Consider the following 24391-nt stretch of genomic DNA (forward strand, 5'->3'; position numbering starts at 1 on the left):
TTATGCATTCAAAAAGTGAAAATCATCTTTTTAAAATGACATTTTCACACTTGAAATATCTCTCTGTTCATCAACTGTGACAATATTATTATTACACTGACATCATCTGTTGGAGGGTAATGTGCAGAGACATGCAGATTGACTTTCCAGCATGCACATGCCTTACTTCAACAACGGTATCTCTTTTCTTCGTAATACCCTAAATGACCACATGATAATTACAAACACACAGGTCCTCAAGATCTTGAATTTAGTGTTCACTTTCTCCCACACTGTTAGAAGTATGGAAGAGATTCTAGACCAAAAATCTGAGAAGACTGAATGAAAACGACAGGTTAAATATGCCACTTTTAGAGAACAAAGTTCAAAGCAACTGGTTTCCACAACTAGAAAAATAAAAGCTAGTCATCTTAGAACACCTTATACTTCCCTAACAGTAGCAGCAGTCATGATTTAGGCTTCCACTTGTAGTATTTAAACAATTTCAGTGGTGCCTTTCAAGAGGTTTTTGTCACATTACACATACCAAGTCAAAACTTCCACTAAAGTTAACACGATTCCAGTAAGAAAAATAAGAAAAAGGCATAGTGTTTTCAACTGCAGAGTTCTTGTTGTAACTCTGGACATAGAAGAGATGATTAGTGTTTGTAAGAGGTGCTGTGCTCTAAGGCACACTGCAGAGGTAAGACCCTAGAGAAAGCTGGAGCACGTCTGCAAAATAAATGGGATTTTCCTACTAAGCTGCAAAAGGATCAGAAAAAAATAAATCCCAAAGCAGGTAAGATTAAAACCACCCCAATGATGTGACTTCTGCCTTCTAAGATACGTGCATCAGAGTAATTATCAGTGTAAATTGTACAATTTCGTCACTCCAAAGGAGTTACGTCATTTGCCTGACATCACACCCACACCTCATTAAAATCGACACAGAATGTCAGGTCAGTGTGAATGATATATATTAAATATTATTTCAACTTATGTATTCTACTACTTCTGACCTCTTGTCAGTTTAAATTTGACAATTATTTAATAAAATTATTTATGCTGAATTTAACGTAGTCTCCAGCAATTTCTGGACAACGATCAGTTCAGAGACAGAAAGCAGGAACTGAGAGACAATCCTCTGCCCCTAGAAAACTAAGCATCAAAGCTGAGGACTCTGTGAATGTTCCTAAATAAAGCAGACCAATCACACTTACAAATCAATAGTTGCTTCTTGTTTGGGTTTACTAAGTTAGATTACTTTTTAGATATTTTCCGTATCAGTATCTTATACCGACCTCAATTTGAATTTTAGTGGAGTGGGACCTTGGAAATTAATTTTGAGACTAAAAATACATCACTGATAAAACACCAAAAAAGGCTCAGATAAGGTTCTCCAACTCCTGAAGGCTTCAAGACCGCTTAAAGAGTTAGGAAGAATTAAACTCTGGCAGTAGAAATTAAAACATCTGAAACCATTTACAAAACCTGAGCAGGCTCAGATGCTGACTCAATTTGCAGCATTAGAACATCACCAAGAAACGCTGAACACATGGTGTGCTTAGAAGGGAGCCCCACTGGACACCAGTGGCAGTGCATGACGCTTGCCATGCCAGTAAAAGGTTCTTAAAAATACTTCCACTTGCAAGCAGACACAGCAGGAACACAAGGGATCATGCTGCCCCAGAAACGTTCACGCATACAGCACAACACAAACACTTGGAACTATACAGAAGTGATACTAACTTGGCAGCAGTGTTGGTTATGACCTAAAAGAAGAGAAAGAGAACAAACAACATCAAAACCAACCAGAAAAAGTCAATTGTTTTTAGAGTGTAAAGGGCAAAAGGTATTTACAGAAGCTTACTAAAGCTTTTCCAGACCATCCACAAATAAGAACAAAAAGTAAACGCATGCCTGAAAACCCCAACATGATTAAGAAAGGAAAAAATACAGAGATTACATAGTTGATCCACTGGGACTTAGTAGGGTACCATGGCATTTTGGCTGAGCTTTGAACATTATTTTATTGCCATGCATCCTTAAAAGTACTATTATCAAAGTGTATGGGGAGAGGGAGCAAAGGGAAGAAAGAAGCATTTGTTGAGCATATTATCATTTGAAAATATCAAATGAGTGGTCAGATACTAAATATTCATGGATGAAATCTTCTCCTGAGGCTCCCTTCAAAGTTGGTATTGCAAGATTGACGTTTTTTGTCTTTTAGATGCTGGAGAATATCCAAAGAATATATTGGTGAGTGTTTAAAACCTAAACCCAAGGAAAACGCCTTTGTATTTAACAAACTACTGGCCTAAATCTGACTGTACCTACATTATGCCAACAGCGGTGCAAGCTGATTAATTTCAGAATAGTCATTCCTAATTTATTCCATGTGAAAGGAAGCAAGTCTATGGATTCCGTGTTTTTTTGGATACCCATATCAGGATATTTTATTCCATCTGGTACGTACACAGTATGAAAAAACTCGTATGTTTATGCTTCACCCCATGAACAAGAAGTGAGGGTGGCTTGCACAGCAATTCCAAAGAAATCTAATACAAAACTCAACATAGGCCTTACTCAGGCCAAAGCTGGGAGTGATGAACAGATAGCATGCTCAGACTGTTGCATTACATTATTTGCTAATAACTCTTTCTTTTGGTTGCATAAATAGCATTAACGGGCTATGACATTGACTTTAACTTAGTTTTCTCAGAGCTTACAATACCCATATTTTGCTCTTACATTCTTGGGTGAAGAGTAATTCATCATATTTTGCACAAATTAGAGAGGAAGAGAGTCCAGGATCAGTTAATAAACATTTCTTCTTACTTAGCTGCACAGAATGCTGTTGATAGAAGTGGGCACTGAATCTTCCAACTTGCTGCTGTAACATTTCTGGATCTGGGATTGATATAAAATACTGGACAATAATGTCATACTGTTAGAGTGACATTTAAAGTGGATTTGTCTCCTTCTGCTTTGCCTTGCAGAACCTTTGATATTACTGCTTCTTTCTACATAGAGTCCTTTTGCACCAGCTCATCCAGCTGCCTCTTCCATGATGTAAAACACTCTAATGAGCCAAAGCTGCACTACAGGCTTTGCACTTCTGCATTCCCATGGAAAAGCAATCACAGACTCTCGGATTCATGAATGTTCTAACTTTATAAACCCTACATTAAGCCAAACATATCAATCTGCCCCAGGGGCCAGGAGAGATATATTAGGAACAAGCTGCAGCCTGTAAGCACATCAGTGATCTGATACCCATTTTAGGTATGTGCAGGACAGCTGGGCAGTCATTTACAACGAAACATAGTGTAATAGGATCATTTTCTGAAGTGGACTCCGATGCCTGCTTTAATCTTCTAATCCAGGTTGTATTATTCTAAAATAATACTTTAAAGGCAGAACTTCCTTAATTAAAGGAACCACTTTTTTGCATATAAGAATATGCTCTTATAATGATATAATGATAAAAATCATTATGTGCACACACTAAGAACAGCTCAAGAAATTTACTAAAAATCTCAGTAAAGATTTTTCTAGACGTGAAGAGGCTACTATTGCTTCCTTCAGAAAGAGTAAAGCTTTACTTCTCCTTATGTTCACTACACAATGAGAAAATTCTCTCCAGTTCAGAGCCACACATTATTTTAGCTTGATTCTAAATACGGATATGTATGAAACACTCAACTTGCTGCTCTCCGAGGTCACACAGTCAGAAGCTAGTAACCCAAGCCACCTGGCACATACTTGTGGGACAGGTATTTACTGCCCTTGACCTACAATGTGAAAAATAACTTACACTGGAATGAAAAAGAACCACTTTACAAGCTATTACTCACTCTTCGTATTTATTAATACTCCCCTTTCCAGGGCTTTCAGCACATCAAGTTCCGCACACTTAACAGGCCACATCTGTTTTCCACCCTGGGACAGGGTGATAAAGCTTTAGTGTAAAACTGCATCAGAGAAACAGATGCTTAGTTATTCTTCACAGATCAAGGAAATAATCTCAAAATTTATTTTACCTTTCTGACAGGATTTTCCAAAGGGTTCAGCTAAGCTTCTAACAGCAAATAAAGTTTAAATGATTTGGTGAAAAGGACACCAAATTGGAATATAAAACATTCTTTAAGATCAACCCCAGACCTGAATTTGCTTATAATGCTAAGTGCATGTTCATGAATGCATAAGAGATTTGGAGCACCATAATTTTCCTATCTGTACGCAGCATCTCATGTTGTACTATATCATAAAAACATCCACAACAAAGGGCAGAGATGATTTTGCAGAGCGCACAGTGCTTTCCTTGTGCACTCTTCCATGTATATCCATAATGAGATCAAGACTATCATGGATGATACCAAGTCCCAGGGTAGTTACATGTTCCAGGTTACTCTCTAAAAAGCAGTAAGAAAGATGCCTCTAACTTCATCGGTAACACTCAAGTGGGAGCAGGAATGACAGGATTTTTGAACTCTGAATTTTCTCTGCATGTGAACAGAGATGTACAATGGTCTAACTCTCAGAGGAATTGTCTGAAAAGACACATGTACTTTGTAGCTCTGGGCCCTTTCATGTTTTCAGAGTTTCTGGGCTGCAGGATAAAGGCTGATTCTTTTTTTTAACAGAACAGTTAGATGATCTCTCATAAATTTTCCGATTTGTTCATTGGTGCTGCAGATATTACAGGCAGACAGACAGTGACTCCCTACGATTTTGATCAAAATAAAATATATCTCAGATTTATTCTAAGGTAGACCCTTGCTTTGCAATTCAGTGCACTGCCACAGGCATGCACTAACGTGTACATATAAAGGAGACACAAACCATGGAAAAGCAGCAAAGCGAAGACAGTGAAGTCTTTTCTGCAGGTTCACCTTTTATGCACCCCAGCAATCACTGTCATATTAATGTAGTCCAATCACAATGCCCTCTGGAATCAAGAGAATGGATGCAGCTGTGTTGTAATTTTGGTAACAAAGACATAGAATGCTGAGCCATCCAAAATACAGCCCCTTCACCCTTGCCCTTGCAGATGTTAAGGAGATATGTGAAGATAGTGCAAGAAAAATAGTGAGATATACTCCCCGGAAAGTCTGCATATTGAAATAAGTCGCTTTCCTCAAGCAAACTGTAAATTAACAGGGAAGTATTCTGAGGTTTATTTTGCTGATCTTGCTTACTAACTGAAATGATCTTCTTTTAAACACTAATTGCTTTTCTTAATTATCCAGTATAAGAAGGGAGGATAGGATTTTTTCAGATAAGTTAATTAGGACTGTTAATGCCAAGTGCTCAAGAGAGGTTCAACAAATCATCTAAACCGCCTAAATCATCGAGAACATGATATATGCTCTGTAATAAGGATAAAACATCCTTACTTCGCTATAACTTAACAACCCTCTAGTTTTACTCTTGCAAAGAGCTTCTGCAATGGCATGTAACATACCTGAATATATGCTTTTGCTATCAGACCTCAAGTGGATTGCCTGAATTTCCTGTTTTTTCTCATACAGCCAAGTCCCTAGTACACTCTTCCCCATATTCATAATAAGAAATTTATCTTCATTTTAAATAAACCCAAATAAGCAAATTAGAGATTTGTTTGCAAATTAATACATGAAGACAGGAAAAATAGGAAAACTGTTTCACACTGCTTTTTCTCACGTCGTATTTCCAGCTCCCCACTTCACAAATCCACCAGTTGATCTGCAACAGAGTTAACACTGAAAACTTGGACAGCATGGGATCAAACTACGTGGGTAGCACCTAGAAATCATTCCTTGTTACATACAAGGTAAGAGCAAAGCTAACAGATGTGAGACCAACAATGTTCAGACCAGAGGATTCAAAATACTGCAATTTTGACTCATTTTGCATAGGAAGGCAAGAATTACAGCAGACACACCAGCTGACTAGCATGTCAGATTTGCAATTTCTCTTTAGGAAGGTACTAAAGATCAGATCTGGTTTATAGCAGCTTCGATAATGGCCAACAGTGATAGCTGGTTCTGTGAGACTACATGCATTAGCTTAAAGCGCTAAATGCCAACCCTGAGATGATCAGATACTTCAGTCATAGTGTCCTCCTCATGCTCTGGTGACTATTGCCAATCCATATTGCAATTCAAATACCAAAGACCAAGAGTTATTCTATAATGGTACTGTGTGTATGTTTTCGGGAGTACTGGAAAATCTAATCATTGTTCCAGGCTTAAATCATGATTACCAGACAGATACACAATAGGGTAGGTACTATTACATTCATTTTTCAGGAAATCCATTACTTATTTTAATATTAAATATTTTACCACGTTACCTACCCTCTAGGAAGTCCACCTTCCGAAGCCCTTCGGTTGAGACTTAATTTATGCATCTCAGCCATTTCCCTTAGAGTCTCTGCTGAGTAAAGGCCAATAGGGTTGTTATACTGCCTTGCAGGGCTCATCTGGTGTACAGGACTATGGCCATCAGTCAATACAGGGCTTAGTTTTGAACCTAGATTACTCTTTGCAGGTGAAATGTCAGGAATCACAGACTGAGAGGACATAGAAGATCTAACTGTGGTAGTCTTTAAGTAGGAAGAGCTATTTGAGAAGCTGATCTCTTGCTTGTTGAGGTAGCCTGAAAACGTTCCATTGGTTGCTAAAATACTACCCACAGGCCCAGTCGCCGTGTTAGTTAGAGGACTGAAGGTTGTTCTGTTGCCATTGATTTCCCAAGCAGGTTCCTGTAGTAGCAAACATGCAAGCCAAGAAAAGAAAAAAAGAAAAGAGCAATCATAGAACACATGCAAAAATAACATATCTGCAATTACTGCTTTCTAAACATATAGATAAGCTTGCAATAAATAGATTGGAGTCAAAGCACCCAACCTTTCAGGGAAGATTTCAACAAAGAAAGGCATTGTTTCAAACTAAGGGAAGCAAAACATACTCAGGCATTTTTTTAACTGGATTTTAGTTGAAACCAACAAATAAAGCTTAACATTAAAAGAGCATTTGCTACTAGTCAACCTCATAGCAACAGTTTTATGTAAAGACAACACTGATCATTAATTTCTAGGATAATTAAGAAATCTTAAAGTCTTGAGGTCAGAATCATTTGAGATAATATACAAACATAAAAGTCAATGCCATTATTATAAAAACATGATTGTAAACCACACCATTCTATTTTCCATGAGTACATTTCAAGTTACTGAAGCCCACACACTGCATTGCTTTCATAGGCTCTGGTTCATGCTAATTAGGCCATGCAGCATGGTTAGCAGATAGACCAACAGGACTAGAGAACAGGTACTGCTCAACAGACAGGATGCCTCTATTCTGATCATTTCTGCATAATTTTCACCTGAAGGAGTATGTGCATGAGTATGTAGATGATGAGTGTATGATCCCACAGTCATGTCCCAGATAACATTCCTAACTAGGACTGCAGGATGTATTGTCTTAGTTGAAGTCACCGGAATCTCCCACAATAGTTGTACCCACAGAAGTCTATGGTGGTGCTCAGATTAGAAACATTCTACCAAAACCCTATCCTGGAAAAATGAAGTAGTATGCTTTAGTTTCATAAATTATTTGCTATTAATGCAGCTTTGTGAAACCAAAATAAAAGGTAGTATCAAAAAAAGAGAAATACTGTCTTTTCAGCAACACAATGCAGGAAATAAGTTGTGGCACGAGTTCTGAGGAAGTTCATGTAAAACTTTATCTCATTCACATTGCCTAAAACACCCTATCACTGCTTCAACTCCTTCCGGTGCAACACCATCTAACCCCCTAGGACTGGAGGGCACACAACACTCTGTGGAAGCACAGAGCTCCCTTACGGTTAAATTGCCTCATTTCACTCCAGCTACTGGTAGCATGTAGTAACCACAGCTCTGTACTTTTTGGAAGTATGGACAATTTTCTCTAAGAGGAATGCAAACTTCACTTTCAGGTGAGCATTTCATACCTTTACTCTCAGTTATTTTATTCTTTAACTTCTAAAGGTTCAGTGATCAGAACATGAATAGCATGATTCTAACACTGATTATCTTTAACATCTCTCTAATGACTGCCTTTTGAACACAGCATCCTGAGTGGGGGAACTCATTAGCACATGGTTTAAAATAATGAATCTTAGGGTTTCAAAAGCTGTTTCATTTTTCACTGCTGTTTGCCTGTGATTACATGTTTTGGGTGAAAAAAATAACCTACAGCTGAGGTACCCAACAAACTATTTGAATGCTTGGCAATTTACAGATTTCTCTAGAGCTATAATATCAATTTGTAGTTTATCTCCTGGCTCCAGCCTAACTTGGGCCTTTTTACTACAGAAGGATAGCTTCAACCTCTCCCTCTGGACCTAGATTACACTGCAGCCATAACTGGTACCCAGATGCCACAATGCACACTCACAGTTAAGAGGCCTCCCAGTAATGCAGGCAGCATGCTGCACTCCAGCTCTGGAGGACAGGGACAGGCAGGGGATGATATCCTGAAGAAGGGATGGAGTCCACAGTCTATACTCAATGAAAGCCAATACAAGGGCAGGTGGTGGCCCGCAGTGACATTTCGCCTCCTTTGGGCTGGCAACTGCTTCAGTCACCATCTTTAACATCTTACACGCATGTCCCCCATAGCCTTGCAGGAAACATAGGCCCGAGAGAATGATTTGGCCTCTGATTTTCTACTTTAGCTAGTATTGGTTATTTACTGATATTGATACTAAGGATCACTAGAAAGAGAAATATTTTATATTTTTCTTTTGGATTTTTCCATATTGCGTATTTAAATTTAGGGAGATTACATTTGAAAAATGGAGATAATATTGCCAGATTAATTAAAATTAACTGAAAAAAAACCCTCTAAAGGTCTAAGGATACAATTAATCATGCATTAAATACATTTGTTTTGAATCAAAAATGTAAGGCAGATAAAATGAATTGAGAACATTTTTCTTAGGAATAAACAGGAAGAGATTTTAGCTGGCATTAATAGCTGCCTGAGGCTGTAGAAATAGATAATCCTAAAAGCATTTTACAGACTATGCCTTCTTAAATAAATACATTTGAATTCCATACTTCAGTCATTATACTCTGACATCAACACCAGCAAATAACCAACCGTTAAGTGGCCTACTACAAGCTTTCAAGTATTAAACAAACAGAACACAAGGATTCTCTCCAAAAATGTGTTGTAAAAGTGGCACAAATGCACAAGGACATGTTCATGAATTAAGCCACCACTTGTGCAAATTACTTTTATACGATAGCAGAGAGGGACAAACCAAATATTTAATAAAAAATAAAATGCAGAGGCAATAGAGAAGAAAAAGGATATGCCACAGTTATACTTGTTTGTTGCCCTGAGAAGTCTGTGGCTTTTATCTAAGTTAACGGTGGGTTTCCTTTCCATACCCCTTAATAAAACGACTTGCAAGGGGATCTGATTTTAAAGTATCAGTTTTCACTTCTAATGAGATGAATGCCAGGTATTTCCTTAATCCTAATGCATTTTCATAGTTTTGGTGGTACTGGACACTAACAGTAGGCAAAGGGGAAAATACAGGACTCCCATTAGAAAAAGACTTTGCTCACCTTTATGACATGAGTGGAATTTGAGTTTCACTGCTTAAACAATTTCTAGTTGTAATACCAGTGTGCTGACAACTCAACACTAGAATTCCCAGGAACCCAGCAGCGCCAGGTTAGCATTCTCCATTTTGAGTTAATATTCATGGTAGCTTTAAGGTAGTTGCTTTTGCTGTGTTCAGAGGGAAAGGGATGAAACAGGAAGTGCTCAAACAGCAGCTGTATAACTTCTGCTAAAGATTCACTACCCAATAGTCAGCTTATTTACCTCTTCCCTTTTGTGATTGTCAAAGAATCTCTCATTCAGTTTATTCCCAGTAGATATTTTAGGATTATTTTTCTTTCCTCCAGTTCAGTGGCAAAACCAGATCAATGCAGCACTTTTGAAAGCATTTCTGAATGTGAAGGTCAAGTCTCTAATACTGAGCAGCAGCACGGCTTTTAGCATTACATCACATGAAATGCAGCCAACAGTAACAAACGTTCCCCTGTTTCACCACTCCCTTATCCCGTTCTGTTGCACTCTCTGCGGCTGGAAAAGCAAGCTAACATTTCGAACTATGCAAGTCTGATGCTACCCTTCGGCCGACCAGAAGAGGGGGCTCTGACACTGAGCAATGGGCTTCTTCCCTCGAGAAGGATGCTGAGATCTACAGCAATCCCTCACTATGAGAGGAAAATTGCATTTTAATGTCCCACTGTAATGTCAGTGAATGAGCTCAAAAACTGATAAATGAAGAGAAGTATCAGACTGTTGCCTTTCCGAAATATTATTATTCTTTTCTTTATAAACATTCAGTTTCCATGAAAGGCAAATGCTCCTTATGCATCAGGGAAGAGAGAAACAAATTCATATTGGAAAACACCAGTTTTTCAGCTCCTCTTCCTTTGGCAGCCCATACTCTATATATCTATTGCTATGACCATACAGTCTTTACTCATTTCTTGGAGAACAATTTTAATGCTATACTAATGAATTTGACCAACATGCCAAATTACTGCCTTAAACATTTTACAGAAAGAAGGAAATGGTGGCACCGTGACATTAAATGACTGCACAAAGACATCCAACAAACAGCTTTTAGCTTAGCCAGTTCTTTCATCCTATGCTTCACTTAAAAAGTCAGTCACTCCTTCATCTCTTTTCTCTTAGCCACATAGATTCCCAAATTTGTCAGGAAACAAATCATAAGCATCATGGGATCCTCACGGGGTCTCTGAAATAACTGTGCTCAGTACTGTTCCATAAACGGGACAACACAGGGTCATATTTTTAAAATTAAAAAGGCTGCATTGATACCTTTATGTAAAGGGACAAATGTTAAAGCTATGCTCAGCCTTATAGCTTCTGCTTGACCATGTTTTGTTCCCCCTGAAAAGCTTCAGGAATTCACCGAGGCTTTGTTTCAATCCCTGGAATCATGCTGACTCTTCTTGTTACTTGAGTGCTCTCAGCATTAGTTATACCCTTTCTTCCAGCTATGCCACATCTATGCAAAAGACTTGACTAAATATTTTGACTAAATCCAAAAGATTTAACTAGACTAAATTAAAACTGTTCTAAGTTTGAGACTAATGTCAGATAAGGAAATAGTGAAACCGCAAATCATTCCAGTAACAGCCCCGCAGCTCATTAACGCCATACCTATGGCTGCAGAACCTGTATCATCCATAATATTGATCAGCTCAAGGAAGTATGGAGAGAATGGAATGAAATGGAAAGGAATGTAAAAAAAAAAGGAAAAAAAAAATGATGGTGAAGAACTCTGTGGTTTTTCTACCTTCCTTACATGTTTCTAAAATAATGTACGCTTCTTTTTCTAAGACACAAAGAACCATAACCATAGCAATCAAAGAAGACATACATGCTTGAAAATTAGTGGAAGCTGCAATTGGATCAGCAACAATGTATAAGAAAATTTATGGTTTAAACTAGATACTGAACTTGCACATGCAGATTTTTTGAGCTAACACTGCCATGCCTTAACCTTGACTCAGAGAAAGATGAGAAAAAACTTCTCTCGATGTTTGAGGACAACACTGTCGTGACTGTCTTGTAATGTGGGTTTTTGCTCTTTTTTGAAATGCAATCAAATTCATTTCACGTGACCTGTGAGAGTCTAAACACTGTCAAGCAGTGACGTGGAGGTGACAGCTTCTGCTTATGTGACACAGAATTCTTCATTTCTACAGTGATACTGTTATTAGAAATAATAAAGGGACAAACACGGAAACCTTGATTTTTAAAGTATATTTACCGTAACATACCTTACTGCAACATCCCCAGAGCACTGTCTGTATCAGTAAAGACTTTATACTCCAGATTTTGAGACTTATCCAGTGATTCAATGCCCTCATACCCTTCCAAACTGAAGAATTTTTCTTCAGTTAAAAACTGACTGTTGTCTGCTAGCATGTATTAGTGACATAAACATCACTCCAGCATTCTACTGCTACCTATTCCTCCTGGGCCAAAGACCCTGCGCTTAAGACCTTTCTTAATACTGCTACCGTTTCCCACCATACCTTGTCCTAGATACCACTGTTTTCCTCCAGAAGGGCTGCAGTAAATCTCTTTTCCATTTGCAAGTACTGCCTGTAGCCCATTCAGAATAGGTGGCCTCCATGTTCCAACTCAAACCACCCTACGATTCTGTGATTCTGAAACACTGATGCGCATGATTCTCAAGTGTAAGAAAACATGCTCCTGAAAAAGCGTTGAGTTCCTCAATCCTCATCTCTCTCTGAAGAGAAATGTAAAGTCACTTTATAGCATTCATGCCAAAGGCACTTTTAGGACCTTTAGAAAAAAACCTGCAGTGGGTGAAGTTAACTTTTCTATTAAGGTAGACAGTTAAGGGAGAAAACTGTTTTGTGTGGTAAACAGCTTTAAATACATATGGCAGTAATTTTAAAATTGACACTTGCCAGGGAAGAAATGCACCTGGATCGATAGAGAGTCATGAAAATCTCATGTATAGAAGCCTGTGTGCCTGTGGTGGGAGTAATTGTCACACCTGCACAGGTGCTACTGAGGGTCCTAAAAGATAACTGTCAGTCTTGTGCTGGTGAATTACTCTGAATAGACATGTCTGCTTGTTGCATTGAAAACTAACAGCATTCTGTGTAGTTCGTGAGGGAAAATAAGTACTCTCTCCTCCTTCCTCTACCTATTACTTTGCTGGTGCAGCTGAACTCCAGTCTAACTGGAAGAATGATCCATTGTTTTTCTTCTAGGAATTTCAAAGTTCTGTTTGGTGATTCTTCCAATAACTTTCTCCAAGCTAACTTTTATAAAATCAAGATAGAAGCAGAAACAACTCTGAGCAAGATCAATTCTTAATTTCATTTCCTCTGGACAAAAAGTTCACTAGATCCAGAGCAAAAAAAATATTATTTCTTCCTCAACTAACAAATAGCCAGACAGGTTCATTTCATATTTGACAGAATAAAACTGAATCAAATTTATCTCCCCAAGTGTGCTCTCTTCTGTTATTTTGCACAAATTTGCAGTGGTTACAGGGATGATGTTATCTTCTGAGCTTTGAATGTGGAAAACATGTTTTTCATAATAATTACTTAAAATTGTATCTGTGGAAGTCAGAACTGCCAAAACTAGTAGAACATCACCTAATTCCCCATGTATTTTGATCTTCAGTATTTCTTATTTACACAACATGTTAGGGATGACACTGGCATTCACAGAAGGGATAAAGTTGCAGAAATTGAGATTTCCCCCTCTCCATTTATCTAATAAAATGTATCAGCAATAGAAATGTCCTACCTAGTGCTTGAGCCTAAGGATATATAACATCTGTTTGGTACCCTTGCTCCCCAGTGCCACCCAAAGATACAGATGATGAGTTACCAGGTACAGTCAATGAATGCTATTTATTCTGATACGAACATTTATTTTATGGAAGATGACAAGATTTGACAACAGAAACCAAGCCATCCAGTTCCTCTGCCACTGTTATACATTAAATTGACTTATCCTCTTTATTTTTTATTCCCATGTCTTTTGAATAATGTGACAAGAATACAATATGATGCAAGCTTCCAAATGCCTTAATGTTCTCATTCCAAATCAGCATCTTTTCAGTTGTAGTCAGGACTTCAACACACTCAGGCACAGTCTAATGCTTTTTTCCCCAAGAATCTACAAAAGCAGATTTTGGGAAGCTTTGGTAGCCTCTTGCAGCCCAGGTGAAAACAAGCTGCTCAGAATAGGTTAGACCAGATAACATCAGAGGACAGCTGGATGCTTTGGTTCTGCTAATCAGAAATTAACAACATACAGATCACGTTGCATTATGACAGCTTTGCTGACTGTGTATTCATTCAATGCTTACTTATTTGGGGTGGGCAAAAGCAATTTCCTGTAGCAAGTATTTACCTTCACCATGGCAGAAAAAAAATGGTATTAACTTTGGCTGAAGAGAAATTGTCACATACCTTCTGGTGGGGAATTACAGCCCTGGGAGTATCGATTCTGGGTGCTGTGGTTGAAATTGGCACTGGCCGTTTAGATCTAGGGATAAATCCCCCGCAAAAAAAAGAAAAAGAAAAAGAAAAAATAGGTTAGCAATCTGGACTCCTATTTTTCAGCTCTAATTTAATGCAAAAACGCTGCTTCATCAGAAGTGAAAGCTAAGCATAACCTAGACTTCTTCTAGTGACCACCACTCTTCTTCTACATCCTCATTATCCTCATTTACAGAGGTCCTAAATGTGAGAAAATGTTTGCTATTGTTTCTCTGAATGATGAAAAGCCACCAGCTACACAAGCAGCCTCTGACCTGGGAGATAATCCCTTTTCCAGTACCCTGTGACAAACAGCATCTTCATAGATGACACTAAGCCACAACTAGATAAATACAGGTTTGGGCAGTATTCTGGAAAAAAGGCCTTTCAAAATGCAGAGACTAAACTTTGGTACTGAGGCATCTCCAGATCAACTCCTCTAAAGTTTATTATTTAAATAGCTTAGGTTGTATAGCAACTGCCGTAATTCAAACCTCTCTGCAGGAAGAAACTGGGCTTCATATCAGACAGTTTAGTACAGTTTAAAAAAGGGCCAGATCACTACTGAATTAACAACATTCCACTCCAAATGCCTGCCTTTCACCTGCATCTGACAAATATACATACATGAGCATTTAAAAACCAAAACCTAACTCAATTAAAATGCTTTCAAAACGCATAGTTTGCCCTTTCATTGGAACCTAACAAAAAAAGCACAAAGATAAATCCTGACTGAAGCACCCTAGGATGCTCAGGTAAGTGAAGATGTATTTGTGGGAGGTGTTGCAAGAACCTACATAGCTCTGAACATCCCCCTGAAGTCTTTCCAGTACACATGGGATCGCCAGAGAAAATTAAATGAAAAATGCAAAAATAGTTAAACAAAAGAATCAGAATTATATAAGTAATATCCTGTTGTCAACCTACAGATCAGGATTATGCCTGGAATTCTCATCTTTCAAAAGTACATTTCAAAATTAGAACAGGTACAAAACCAAAATACAAATTCTTACAAGCATGCAAAATCAAGTGGAAGTGACTGAGGCATTTGGAATTGTTTGCTTTAGAGAGATGAGTAAGGGAAGACAAATACCAAGGTTTAGAGAATAATGAATGGCAGAAAAGGGGAAATAAAGCTATGTTCCTGGACGTGCAGTGAAATTAAAAGGACAACACACATAAAATCGATAAAGGTGAAAACTTTTTCCTAGAGTACTTGATTAACCCAAAGTGAAACTGTTACAAGACACCACTGAGACTACGAGAATAGCAGGATATTAGAAAGGATTAGATATTTATACTTGCAAGAAAAAGCCCAACAGCTGCTGTACCTTGGGTAAAAATAAGCAGCCATACAGACTCTCATTTGTTATGGTACAACTTAGAAGACCAATAGTGGAAGAGCATTATTTCCTTACTGAAGGCTGTGTTGTACTTTCCTTTGAAATACTTCCCAGGGGCATCTATCAGATAGAAAGCTGAGCTAGAAAAAAACTGGGCTCACCCATAGTGGCAATCCCTGCATTAATACCTAGCTCCACACTGAGCTGTGTGTTTAGCTTTAGCTGCCACATCTGTAATATGTCCATAAACAGGAGTAACCAACCAACCAAACAAAAAACTAAGAAAAAGGAGTAATCCTTACAGGAACTGTATGATTTCCATGTAGAAAATATAGAAGTCACTCTGAGAGCTGAAAACAGATGATGCAATAGATGCTTACCTCATAATGAGATACTATGAAAGTGAACAGTTTAAGGAGCAATGAAAACTGGAGATTTGTTTAACAACAGATAATTATCCTGTGAAATTCACTGACAAAGTATTCCTGAAACAAGAAGCTAGAAAACTGTAAAAGGCACTAATGCTGATACTCACAGTTGGAACCTATCACAATATACTCCCTAAGATACAATTATCTGAGAAACATATACCTTTAAGTTCTAAGAACAAGAGTTAACCGCTAACTGCCTAGAACAAAATTTCCTCAGGCAAGTTACTGAATGATCTTCACTCAGGAGAGAGTGCTGTACCCTTCCTCCAACCATTTCAGCTTAAAAAGAGAAACAATAAATTATACGCATGTGTATGTATCATGAAAGACAACAAAAAAAGGAAAAGAAAACAATCAGCTGCACTCCAGAACAAAATCAGAATTGCCGAAAACTGACTGTGACAATTTATGAACAAAGATGTAGGTGGAGATTCTGGTCCTCCGTTGGTGTCATTTCTGGGTACACCCAGTTATTTCTCTGAAGTTATATGGGGGAACCTGGGCAAACTCAAGACCAGAGCTGTGCAGAGTAAACACTAAGTGTCCCCCTTGCTCTGCTCACTGATCATGAATTTTAGTGCCAAAGTTGCTCAGCACTGTAAATGTTGCTTGTCATGTACAGAGGTATAGCAAACAACCACATACTGCATGTTTGACTCATATTTGGAAAACACTGGTATTGCAGCAAAGGGATTTATTCACCAAACTACTCCATCACTTCAGTTGTTTATTGTATGTCTATTTTCTATCACTCATTACCTGACCAGAGAAGATGATGTTAAAAAGCTGTATTACTTCCACATTACCGATAAGCTACATCTGTCATTCACAGTGCTATCCGACCAAGATATTTATTTCACACTGACTTTGAGGTTTCAAGATGCTACTTTAAAACAATGAGTTTCCTATATAACTCAGCCCTGCATGTTTACAGCTTTGAGATTGAAAAACAGAATGATGAGACTTGCTAGATTTAGCAGAGTCTTGAAACAGCGAAAAGGGCAGAAGAGGTGAAGTCAATTTGTGGAATGCAAGTGTATGCACTTACAGAATAAAGTGATTATTTACATAAAGGCCATTACTCCTCTGGGAAAAATATCTGCAAGTTCAGGTCAGTTTTTTCCTCCCGCTTTTGCTAGATGCAACACAAGGTTGCTTTTCAGCTGATGATGGTGCTGTTGTAAATGTGTGTGTCCAGATTTACATCTTAATCCATTGATTACAAAATTATTTTACTCCAGACCTTCAGGGAATGCATTTGCTTAGCAGGGTTATGAGGAAGATGAAAGTCCAAATCTCACAGACGGTGACAATTTTAGATTTGATGTTGAAATGTTCCATCAAGATTGGTTTTGTGATTGCAATTGGATTTCAACTGTTAGACATTTTCTCCTGTATTTTCAAAGTTAAAAATGGAAGCAAAAACCTCATTTAAAAATGAAAACTCAGAACAGTTTTAATGATGACCAAATACATCGTTCTGGCATTAATTCTCCCCCTTTCCACAGATATACCTCCCCTCTTCCTCAACACTGGTTCTCTTTCTTAGTGATGTTCCAAACCAAGATGGATGTAGTTTTGCAAAGCAGATCAATTTGACAGCACTGTTGATATGGCTGTCAAAATTTCTACTTGTTCCCACCTACATAAATATATCTTTACTCGAAGAGCACTTCAATCCTGGTATCTGCACTCACAACAGAGGTTCATTTGAAGTCAACTGCATCAAGAGGAGCTGCCTGTCCCAGGAAAGGCTGCAAGAAAGTTCTTTAATGCACTATCAGTTTAACCCATGTCGTCAGGGGAGCACAATACTGTACTTGCCGAGAGGTGACATGATCTAAGAGATAATAGCTCTTTTCTGTCTTCATGTGGCTTATTCATATTTTGTATCTTCATCAGTCACTGTCTTTCTAGTTCTCAGGACAGCTAAAATAAGCATTTTTCTTCTTACAGTAAGATTTTCCTTTCATTTTAATACATATGAGCACTTATTTAGACCTTGTTGAGCATCTTAATAATGTTATCTTAATATTTCAACCACTAGAAAATGAAAAGGGGTCAAGTGCATGGATAGGTAATGAAACAGGTTAGATTAGGTTAGAAGTGCCTAGAAAACATTTTACATACTTTACATGTCACCTAATTGAAACCAAGTCATTCTGGAGTGGAGCAGGTAAGCACATAGCAGGATGCAAAACAACAGAGCATGTAGAACTGGGCTTTTGCTAAGTATCTATTTTAACGCAATAGTATCCCTGACCATTTGGCAGGGGTGATGGGGGTAAGAGGCATAGAAGGGACAGACTAAATACTACACATGGTTATCAATTTGAGGTATCAATTTAATAAGAGATATTTAATAAGTGATAAAATCAGTAATCTGTCACTTAAATCCTCAGCGAATTAATTAGCCGAACAGAAGCTGCTTCTTGTTTGTAAGTCTTGCACAGAAAATCTTGAGTCTTGTGATACTATGGTTTAATTCTCTAAGCCCTGCCTGGGAAATCAGCAAGCACTTGTCTTAGTGATTCCAATGAGATTCACAGACAAAACCCAGAAATGCTTGGTGGTATTTAAAATGTAACTGTGATCACTCTGGGGCTAGGATGAGACCTACTTTTCCTCTCAGGCTATCATCTGTGCCTGCAAGAAAACTGGGAAAGTATTTCCATCAGCAGTTTTGCTCTCTATATATTAATGGTGAACACAAATATTAACACTTAGCTGGATGACTGGTTTCTAATTATTTCCCTGCATTGTGCTGCACTCAGACTGCAAGACAGGCAATTATGCTTTCCAGACCTAATGCTCATACCCACAGCTATACACAGACAAATGCTCATACCCACAGCTATATACTTCTTAAGTATAAATGGCACCAAGCTAAAGGAAAACTGCGATTAAAAAAAATCTATTAAAGAATTTGTTTGGAAGTATGTAGTTCCCATCATCCCTTAGATGGGAACCAAGTCAGGGGCAACCACAAACATGGGATAGAAAGGGAAAAGAAAAGGGAAGAAGCCTTGGAGATTTTTGTGAGAGAAAGGGAACTGGAGACATTATGCACAAAGCTGAGATTTTTGAAAAAGAATATGTATCAAAAAAAAAAAAAAAAAAGAAAGAAATTTGAGAAGAAAATTCTACTCTCCTGGTCTCTCTTTGACCCTTTCTACTTCTGTGGCATCTGCATAGTGCCTATGGCATCTTCTTAACTCTTCCTCTTCCTCCTGCTATGCAAATTCTGTTTTTTCTCGAACTGCCCAGAATTCTGTCCTCCACCTTGTTCCCTCCTGAATGGAACAACTACCTCCCGATGCCTCCATCTCTTTTTAGTTGTCTTGGTACCAACAGTAAAATTCCTCCATCCCAGCAGCTTCTAAGGGCAAATTGGGATCCTCTGCCAGTATCCCTGCCGTTCTGCTCTCTGTGTGACAGTTCTCCAGAGGATACTAAGTATGGAAGCTGAGCATGTGCCTGGCACTTACCCAACACACACTGCAGGATCTACACTTAACCTCCATGGAGCATGGACACCTTTTTACCAGGCAGGTTATTTTCTTGTTGTCCTCTTCTTCCTGTCTTTGCACTGGTTTTAAACCATCTTCAAACCTGTTCTCCCCGTACTGATACCAAAAACTCAATTCAGGTAACCCATAAAGAAAGGTGGATTTATCCTCTGCAAATTTCATCAAGTTATAGAACTTGTTCCTGCTGTCCTGATTTAATTTGTATGTAGAGGTGCACTGGTATCAACAGTGTTGAAAGCATACATTAATTTCTATCAAATCCATAACTTGGTTTCTATATAATAATAAAGAGATTGTAAGAATTTGAAAATGAACTTTACTGCTGAATTACCAAACAGATCACTGCTACACAGTGATCAGCCGTAGCTCACAAAACTTTATTGACATCACTATGTTGTCATTCAAATGTCATCTCACACTGCTAATTTACTGAGTTGCTTTGTTTTAAGCTTAAATATGTTACTTGCCTAGTTTGCTTAGGACTATTCATCCACAGATTATAATCACAATGGTACTTACGTAAATTTTTAATGCTAACCCAATCCAAATTCACATTTGACTTCAGATTTCATTACAGGAGTTTTGCACAGCTTTTCTAGTTATCCATACTAACTCAATTCGAACAGCAGAGGTTTCACAAGTGAAACACATTTTAAGTGGGCTGAAACAGGAGTCTACTAGAGGGAGGAGATGGGTTCTTTTTACTCTCTACTTTTCATTTACATGTTTTCTATGCCTATTACTGATAAGCTAAAAACATTAGAAGTTCCTCTCAAAGCTTGCTTTAAAATAACGGCAGAAACATTAAGGGGAATAAAAGTGGTACTTTCAGCACAGTGCAGGCAAAACCGCACTACTTCAGACACTCAGAAATTATAAACAGGCATTGATTATAAATAGAAAGGCACTATTCTCACCTTAATAATGAACTGGCTAAATGCAAAATTTGAATTGCCTAGCTATAGAGAATGGAGTTACAGAATCAACACAGAGAGGCTGAAATACAATCAAAATTATCAGAGAGGGATCAAAGCTTAATGGTATATATTCAGATACAGTGTCTCACTTGAAGCCTCTAAATTCAGCATAGAAATTAGTAATAATTTCATTACTATATTCATTATTCGTAATTACTGAGAGATGTTAAAACATCTATTTAAAGCAAACATACAAATAAGAAGGTAATCAGTTTAAGAGCAGAAAAGAACATTTGAGTCATAAAAGCATCTAATAGCATAGCACAAAGAATAAGCTATTATCAATAAAGAACAGAAGAGGTGCTGAATAAAGATTCAGTGCCTATATGTAACCTACCATACCCTGGTCTTGAGATGTGACTCAACCATGCCCAGTAAACATAATAAATAACAATTTTTAAGAATGCAGGTACAGACTTCAGAGCAGCACTGGAGACTGCTGTAGAGCATCACCCTAAAGAGACAGCTCTCGAACCAGGGAATCACAACTGAACTTCAAAGATATGATGACTCACAGGAAAATAACATAGAGCTTTGTAACTGCCTTTGCTCATACAGAGGAGTTCAAATGTTGTCCAAATCCAGATTTCTATACTATGCAGATGAATTCTGTTCTTTCCCTTGCCACTCAACATCTTCAAAACGCAAAAGTTTAACTCAGGAGAGTTTGAGCATCCTGACCAGAAATTACTTTCTTTAGTTTCCCAAAGATGTTAATGAAGCATATTTACTCAGCTCATTTTCCTGTTACTACTCTTACTTGGGATGTGCACCTTACCGTGTGCCACATAGCTTTTAGAGTATTTCTAATTGACATATATGGGAGAAAAATTAGTGACCATGGAAAATTAACTACAGTACAACTCATTTAGGTCTTTTTCTGTTTCCAAGCTAAAACACTTCAATGAGGTTTCCATTAATGCCTGTATCTGAGACACCTTGACTAGAAAGAAAGTCAAGAAAGTTAGGCAGGACTTATCAAAATAATCTGTTTCCTTTTGAGGTACTCAAGTCCTGTCTGAAGTTGTCATTACAGTAATGCAGAAATTCCACATGGCCAGCCTGTACCCAGCGCTCAGCATTACCATGCTGCCATAGACTCCAGCCAGGGAGATCACAGACATGAAGGTGCCTGAAAGCCAGGCAAAACAGACCTTGGTGTATCACTGCTTTCACTGTAAGAAACAATGGGACCATCAATGATTAAAATTTTGTGAAAAAAGAATGAGCCATGGCAGCTTTTGTAATGGCTGGTGGGCAAGAAGCACCACAGTAAAAATGATCCAAAGGAAACCATGAACTTCGCATGCACAAATAACACATTACAGGATTGATCTAGTAAAGCTTTAGTATCACCTGATCGAACAGTTCCTCATTCCATTTCTAAAAAATACTCTATCATCCATTCCAATCAGCTTCAACCGTGTAATTTACATTTTGACATAACCATGCTTAAGCTAATCAATATTAAACAATAAGAAAAGGTCCCAGCCCTAATACATTGTGACCTTCCTGTCTACTATAACATTTTGGGTAACATATCTACTTCCTCATTGTAGAATACAACCAGTAAGTGTCTGAAAGAGTACAACTGTTGTGTACTTAGTAAGCTATGTCAGCCCATTGACTCCAGTGAGAATTGCCCATGTTTCCCTAGCTTGACCTTTCTATGGTGGAGTGCAGTGTAATATGTGAAAAGATCCTCATGGAGATAATCTTTCTCAGACAAGTAAGAATGATTTTTTTTAACCTCACCCCTAAGCTGGTATTTGGGGGGAAAAGAAAATTGACATGCACTCAGAAGAGTTCCAATCCCTAAGTAGAATCTTGTTGCAATGAAAACTTCATTGACCTTTGAAGTCTTGGCACATATCCACAGTTTCCAGACCCTTTTCTAAAACTAACGAGAACACTTTATGCAGTGAGTGTAAATAGCAGTCCACTCAGTTAAACTGCTCGTGTAAGGAATGTATTTATATTTATTGCAGTGACTGACACTGATATTTTATTTCATTTTCCATGGAAAAAGCTGCTCGTTGATTTTAACAGCATTAAATGTTACTACTCAAAGACAGTAACTCACAGCCCTTTCCAAACCCTAGCCTGACATCTGTTAACTGTCCTCTCATACCCACATACAAAGACAACTGGCTATGCAATAGGATTCTCCTCTATTTCATAAGGAGTGAGAGAGGACCACCTCTCAGCTCACAGTAATACATGGTAGATTCTTTAATCCACTAGTAGGATATGCTTTTTTTAATGTTTTGAACATACAGCATCATCAGAAGTCTAGGGAGGAAACCCTGGTTACTGGAGGCAGATGACTCTCAAGAGTTCAAGAGCCATATGCCTAAGCAAAATAAACTAACTAGTATCACATTTCACATCCACAATTAGTGTTCCTCTTCTTTATCTACTAATTTGCTTAAAATTTTAAAATTCTATCTCATTGTGATTCAGGAAAGCACACAGGTAGCTGCGTAACTACTCTGCTTTTCCTATCTGCCCAAAGGTAGGTTCTGTAACACCTCTCCTGAGTACAGGTACATGCAGTTACCTACAGACTAAGGCACTCACTGAGTGAATGGAGAGCTCCAACACAGACTGTCCACATGGTCACAGATCTGAGTACCTGAGCCAGCCTAGGTCATAATTATTCCAGTGAACAGCACATGGAATATCTAACATTGCATGAGTTTTGACTTTATTTCTTTCTGATATTTAGCCAGTATTTTCTTAATTTAAGCATTAAATCCTACTGAGACTCATAGTGGCATATTTCAACAAAATTTATGTAGAACTCAAGGGAATGGATTAAAGAACAGAGCTTTATTTTTTAATTTTTTCTTTTTATACTGTTTTTTCTGAAGTGTCCTCAAATTTCAAGGTATATTTCTACAGCAATATGAACGTATTTGTACTTCAAAACAGGATAGAGTTCATAATTTCTAGTGAAATGTTATCAAACACAAATGGCACATCTTTGTCAACACTTTGCTAAATACTGTGTTCTGATAGGAGGCAAGCATTCATATCCTTAATCCATGGTCTTGCATGGTCACAACCACCTCACTTCTGCATCTACTAATTCAGAGATCCCTACTGGAGTCTTGATGTGGTCCTTGTTCCCTAAACTTTTAAATGCTGCTACACTAGCTGTTGAGTCCCAGGTGGGACTCCTGAGGGTGAAAGTGTTGCTGCAGCCTCACCAAAGGAGCAGTCATTTGGTACTGGGCATTCAGTTTTCATAGCTTGAAGACTACAGTCAGAAAGCCAGGAACATCCACGGAAAACTTAGTCCCTCTAAGAACAAATTTCAGGAGATATATTCACAATGCTGAACATGAACACTAGTAAATTACCACTAGCATTACTGTTCCTTTTAAGAAACCAAAAGTCATATTTATATGGCCTCAAATCCTACCTCTAGTCTGTAAGCAGCCTCTGAATGAAAACATTATTAGTCTGATGAATGTAACAGAATCAAATAAAGTAAAAAATTCCAAATCCATATTTTAATTATCTGTTTGTCTACAATTGTCTACAACGCTACAGTCCTACAATACTCTTAGGAAGCATTTCTATAGAACAGTCTTAGTACCGCTATTTCAGACTATGCTTTCATCAATATTGTTTATATAGTTTTAATTTACTCTTAAACTGGGACAGATACTCTCTTCTAATTCTTCTGATCATAAACTCAGCCTAAATCTGAATCCGATTTAAAATACGCCCATCAGCAGACCTAATACACGCACAGAATTGGTTACTATTCACAGCTTCAGACAAAAGAAAGCAGTTTGCCATAACCACTGAATTCCCCTTGCTTGCAGTTTGCTGTCACCACATGCTTTATTTATAGTAGGCCTGAAATAAATACTGCAGGATCAGCCATCTTTTGGAGCTGCACAAAAAAGGAAAGCTATTAAATATTTACCATAAGTCTCTCACAGCTTTATTTCTGAGACTTTCCCTTTCACTAGAGAAAAGGATTATTTAGCTC

General features: G+C 38.0%; 1 protein-coding gene across 8 annotated transcripts in view; it reads right to left on the reverse strand.

Moving 5' to 3' along the window:
* The window catches only part of LDB3 (LIM domain binding 3), a 131787-nt gene that overhangs the window by 64569 nt on the left and 42827 nt on the right, over positions 1-24391 (reverse strand). For 5 of the 8 annotated variants that reach the window (XM_065670819.1, XM_065670822.1, XM_065670824.1 and 2 more), the window contains exons 4-5: positions 14036-14111; positions 6321-6727 (exon numbers count right to left, since the gene is read on the reverse strand). In XM_065670819.1, the coding sequence (XP_065526891.1) occupies positions 6321-6727; positions 14036-14111 (483 nt within the window). Of the gene's footprint in view, positions 1-1728; positions 1752-6320; positions 6728-14035; positions 14112-24391 lie in introns of all 8 variants that reach the window. The other 3 variants (XM_065670826.1, XM_065670825.1, XM_065670827.1) reach the window with 1 other exon arrangement.

Source organism: Lathamus discolor, chromosome 3 (assembly GCF_037157495.1).
Source record: "Lathamus discolor isolate bLatDis1 chromosome 3, bLatDis1.hap1, whole genome shotgun sequence".
NCBI lineage: Eukaryota > Metazoa > Chordata > Aves > Psittaciformes > Psittacidae > Lathamus > Lathamus discolor.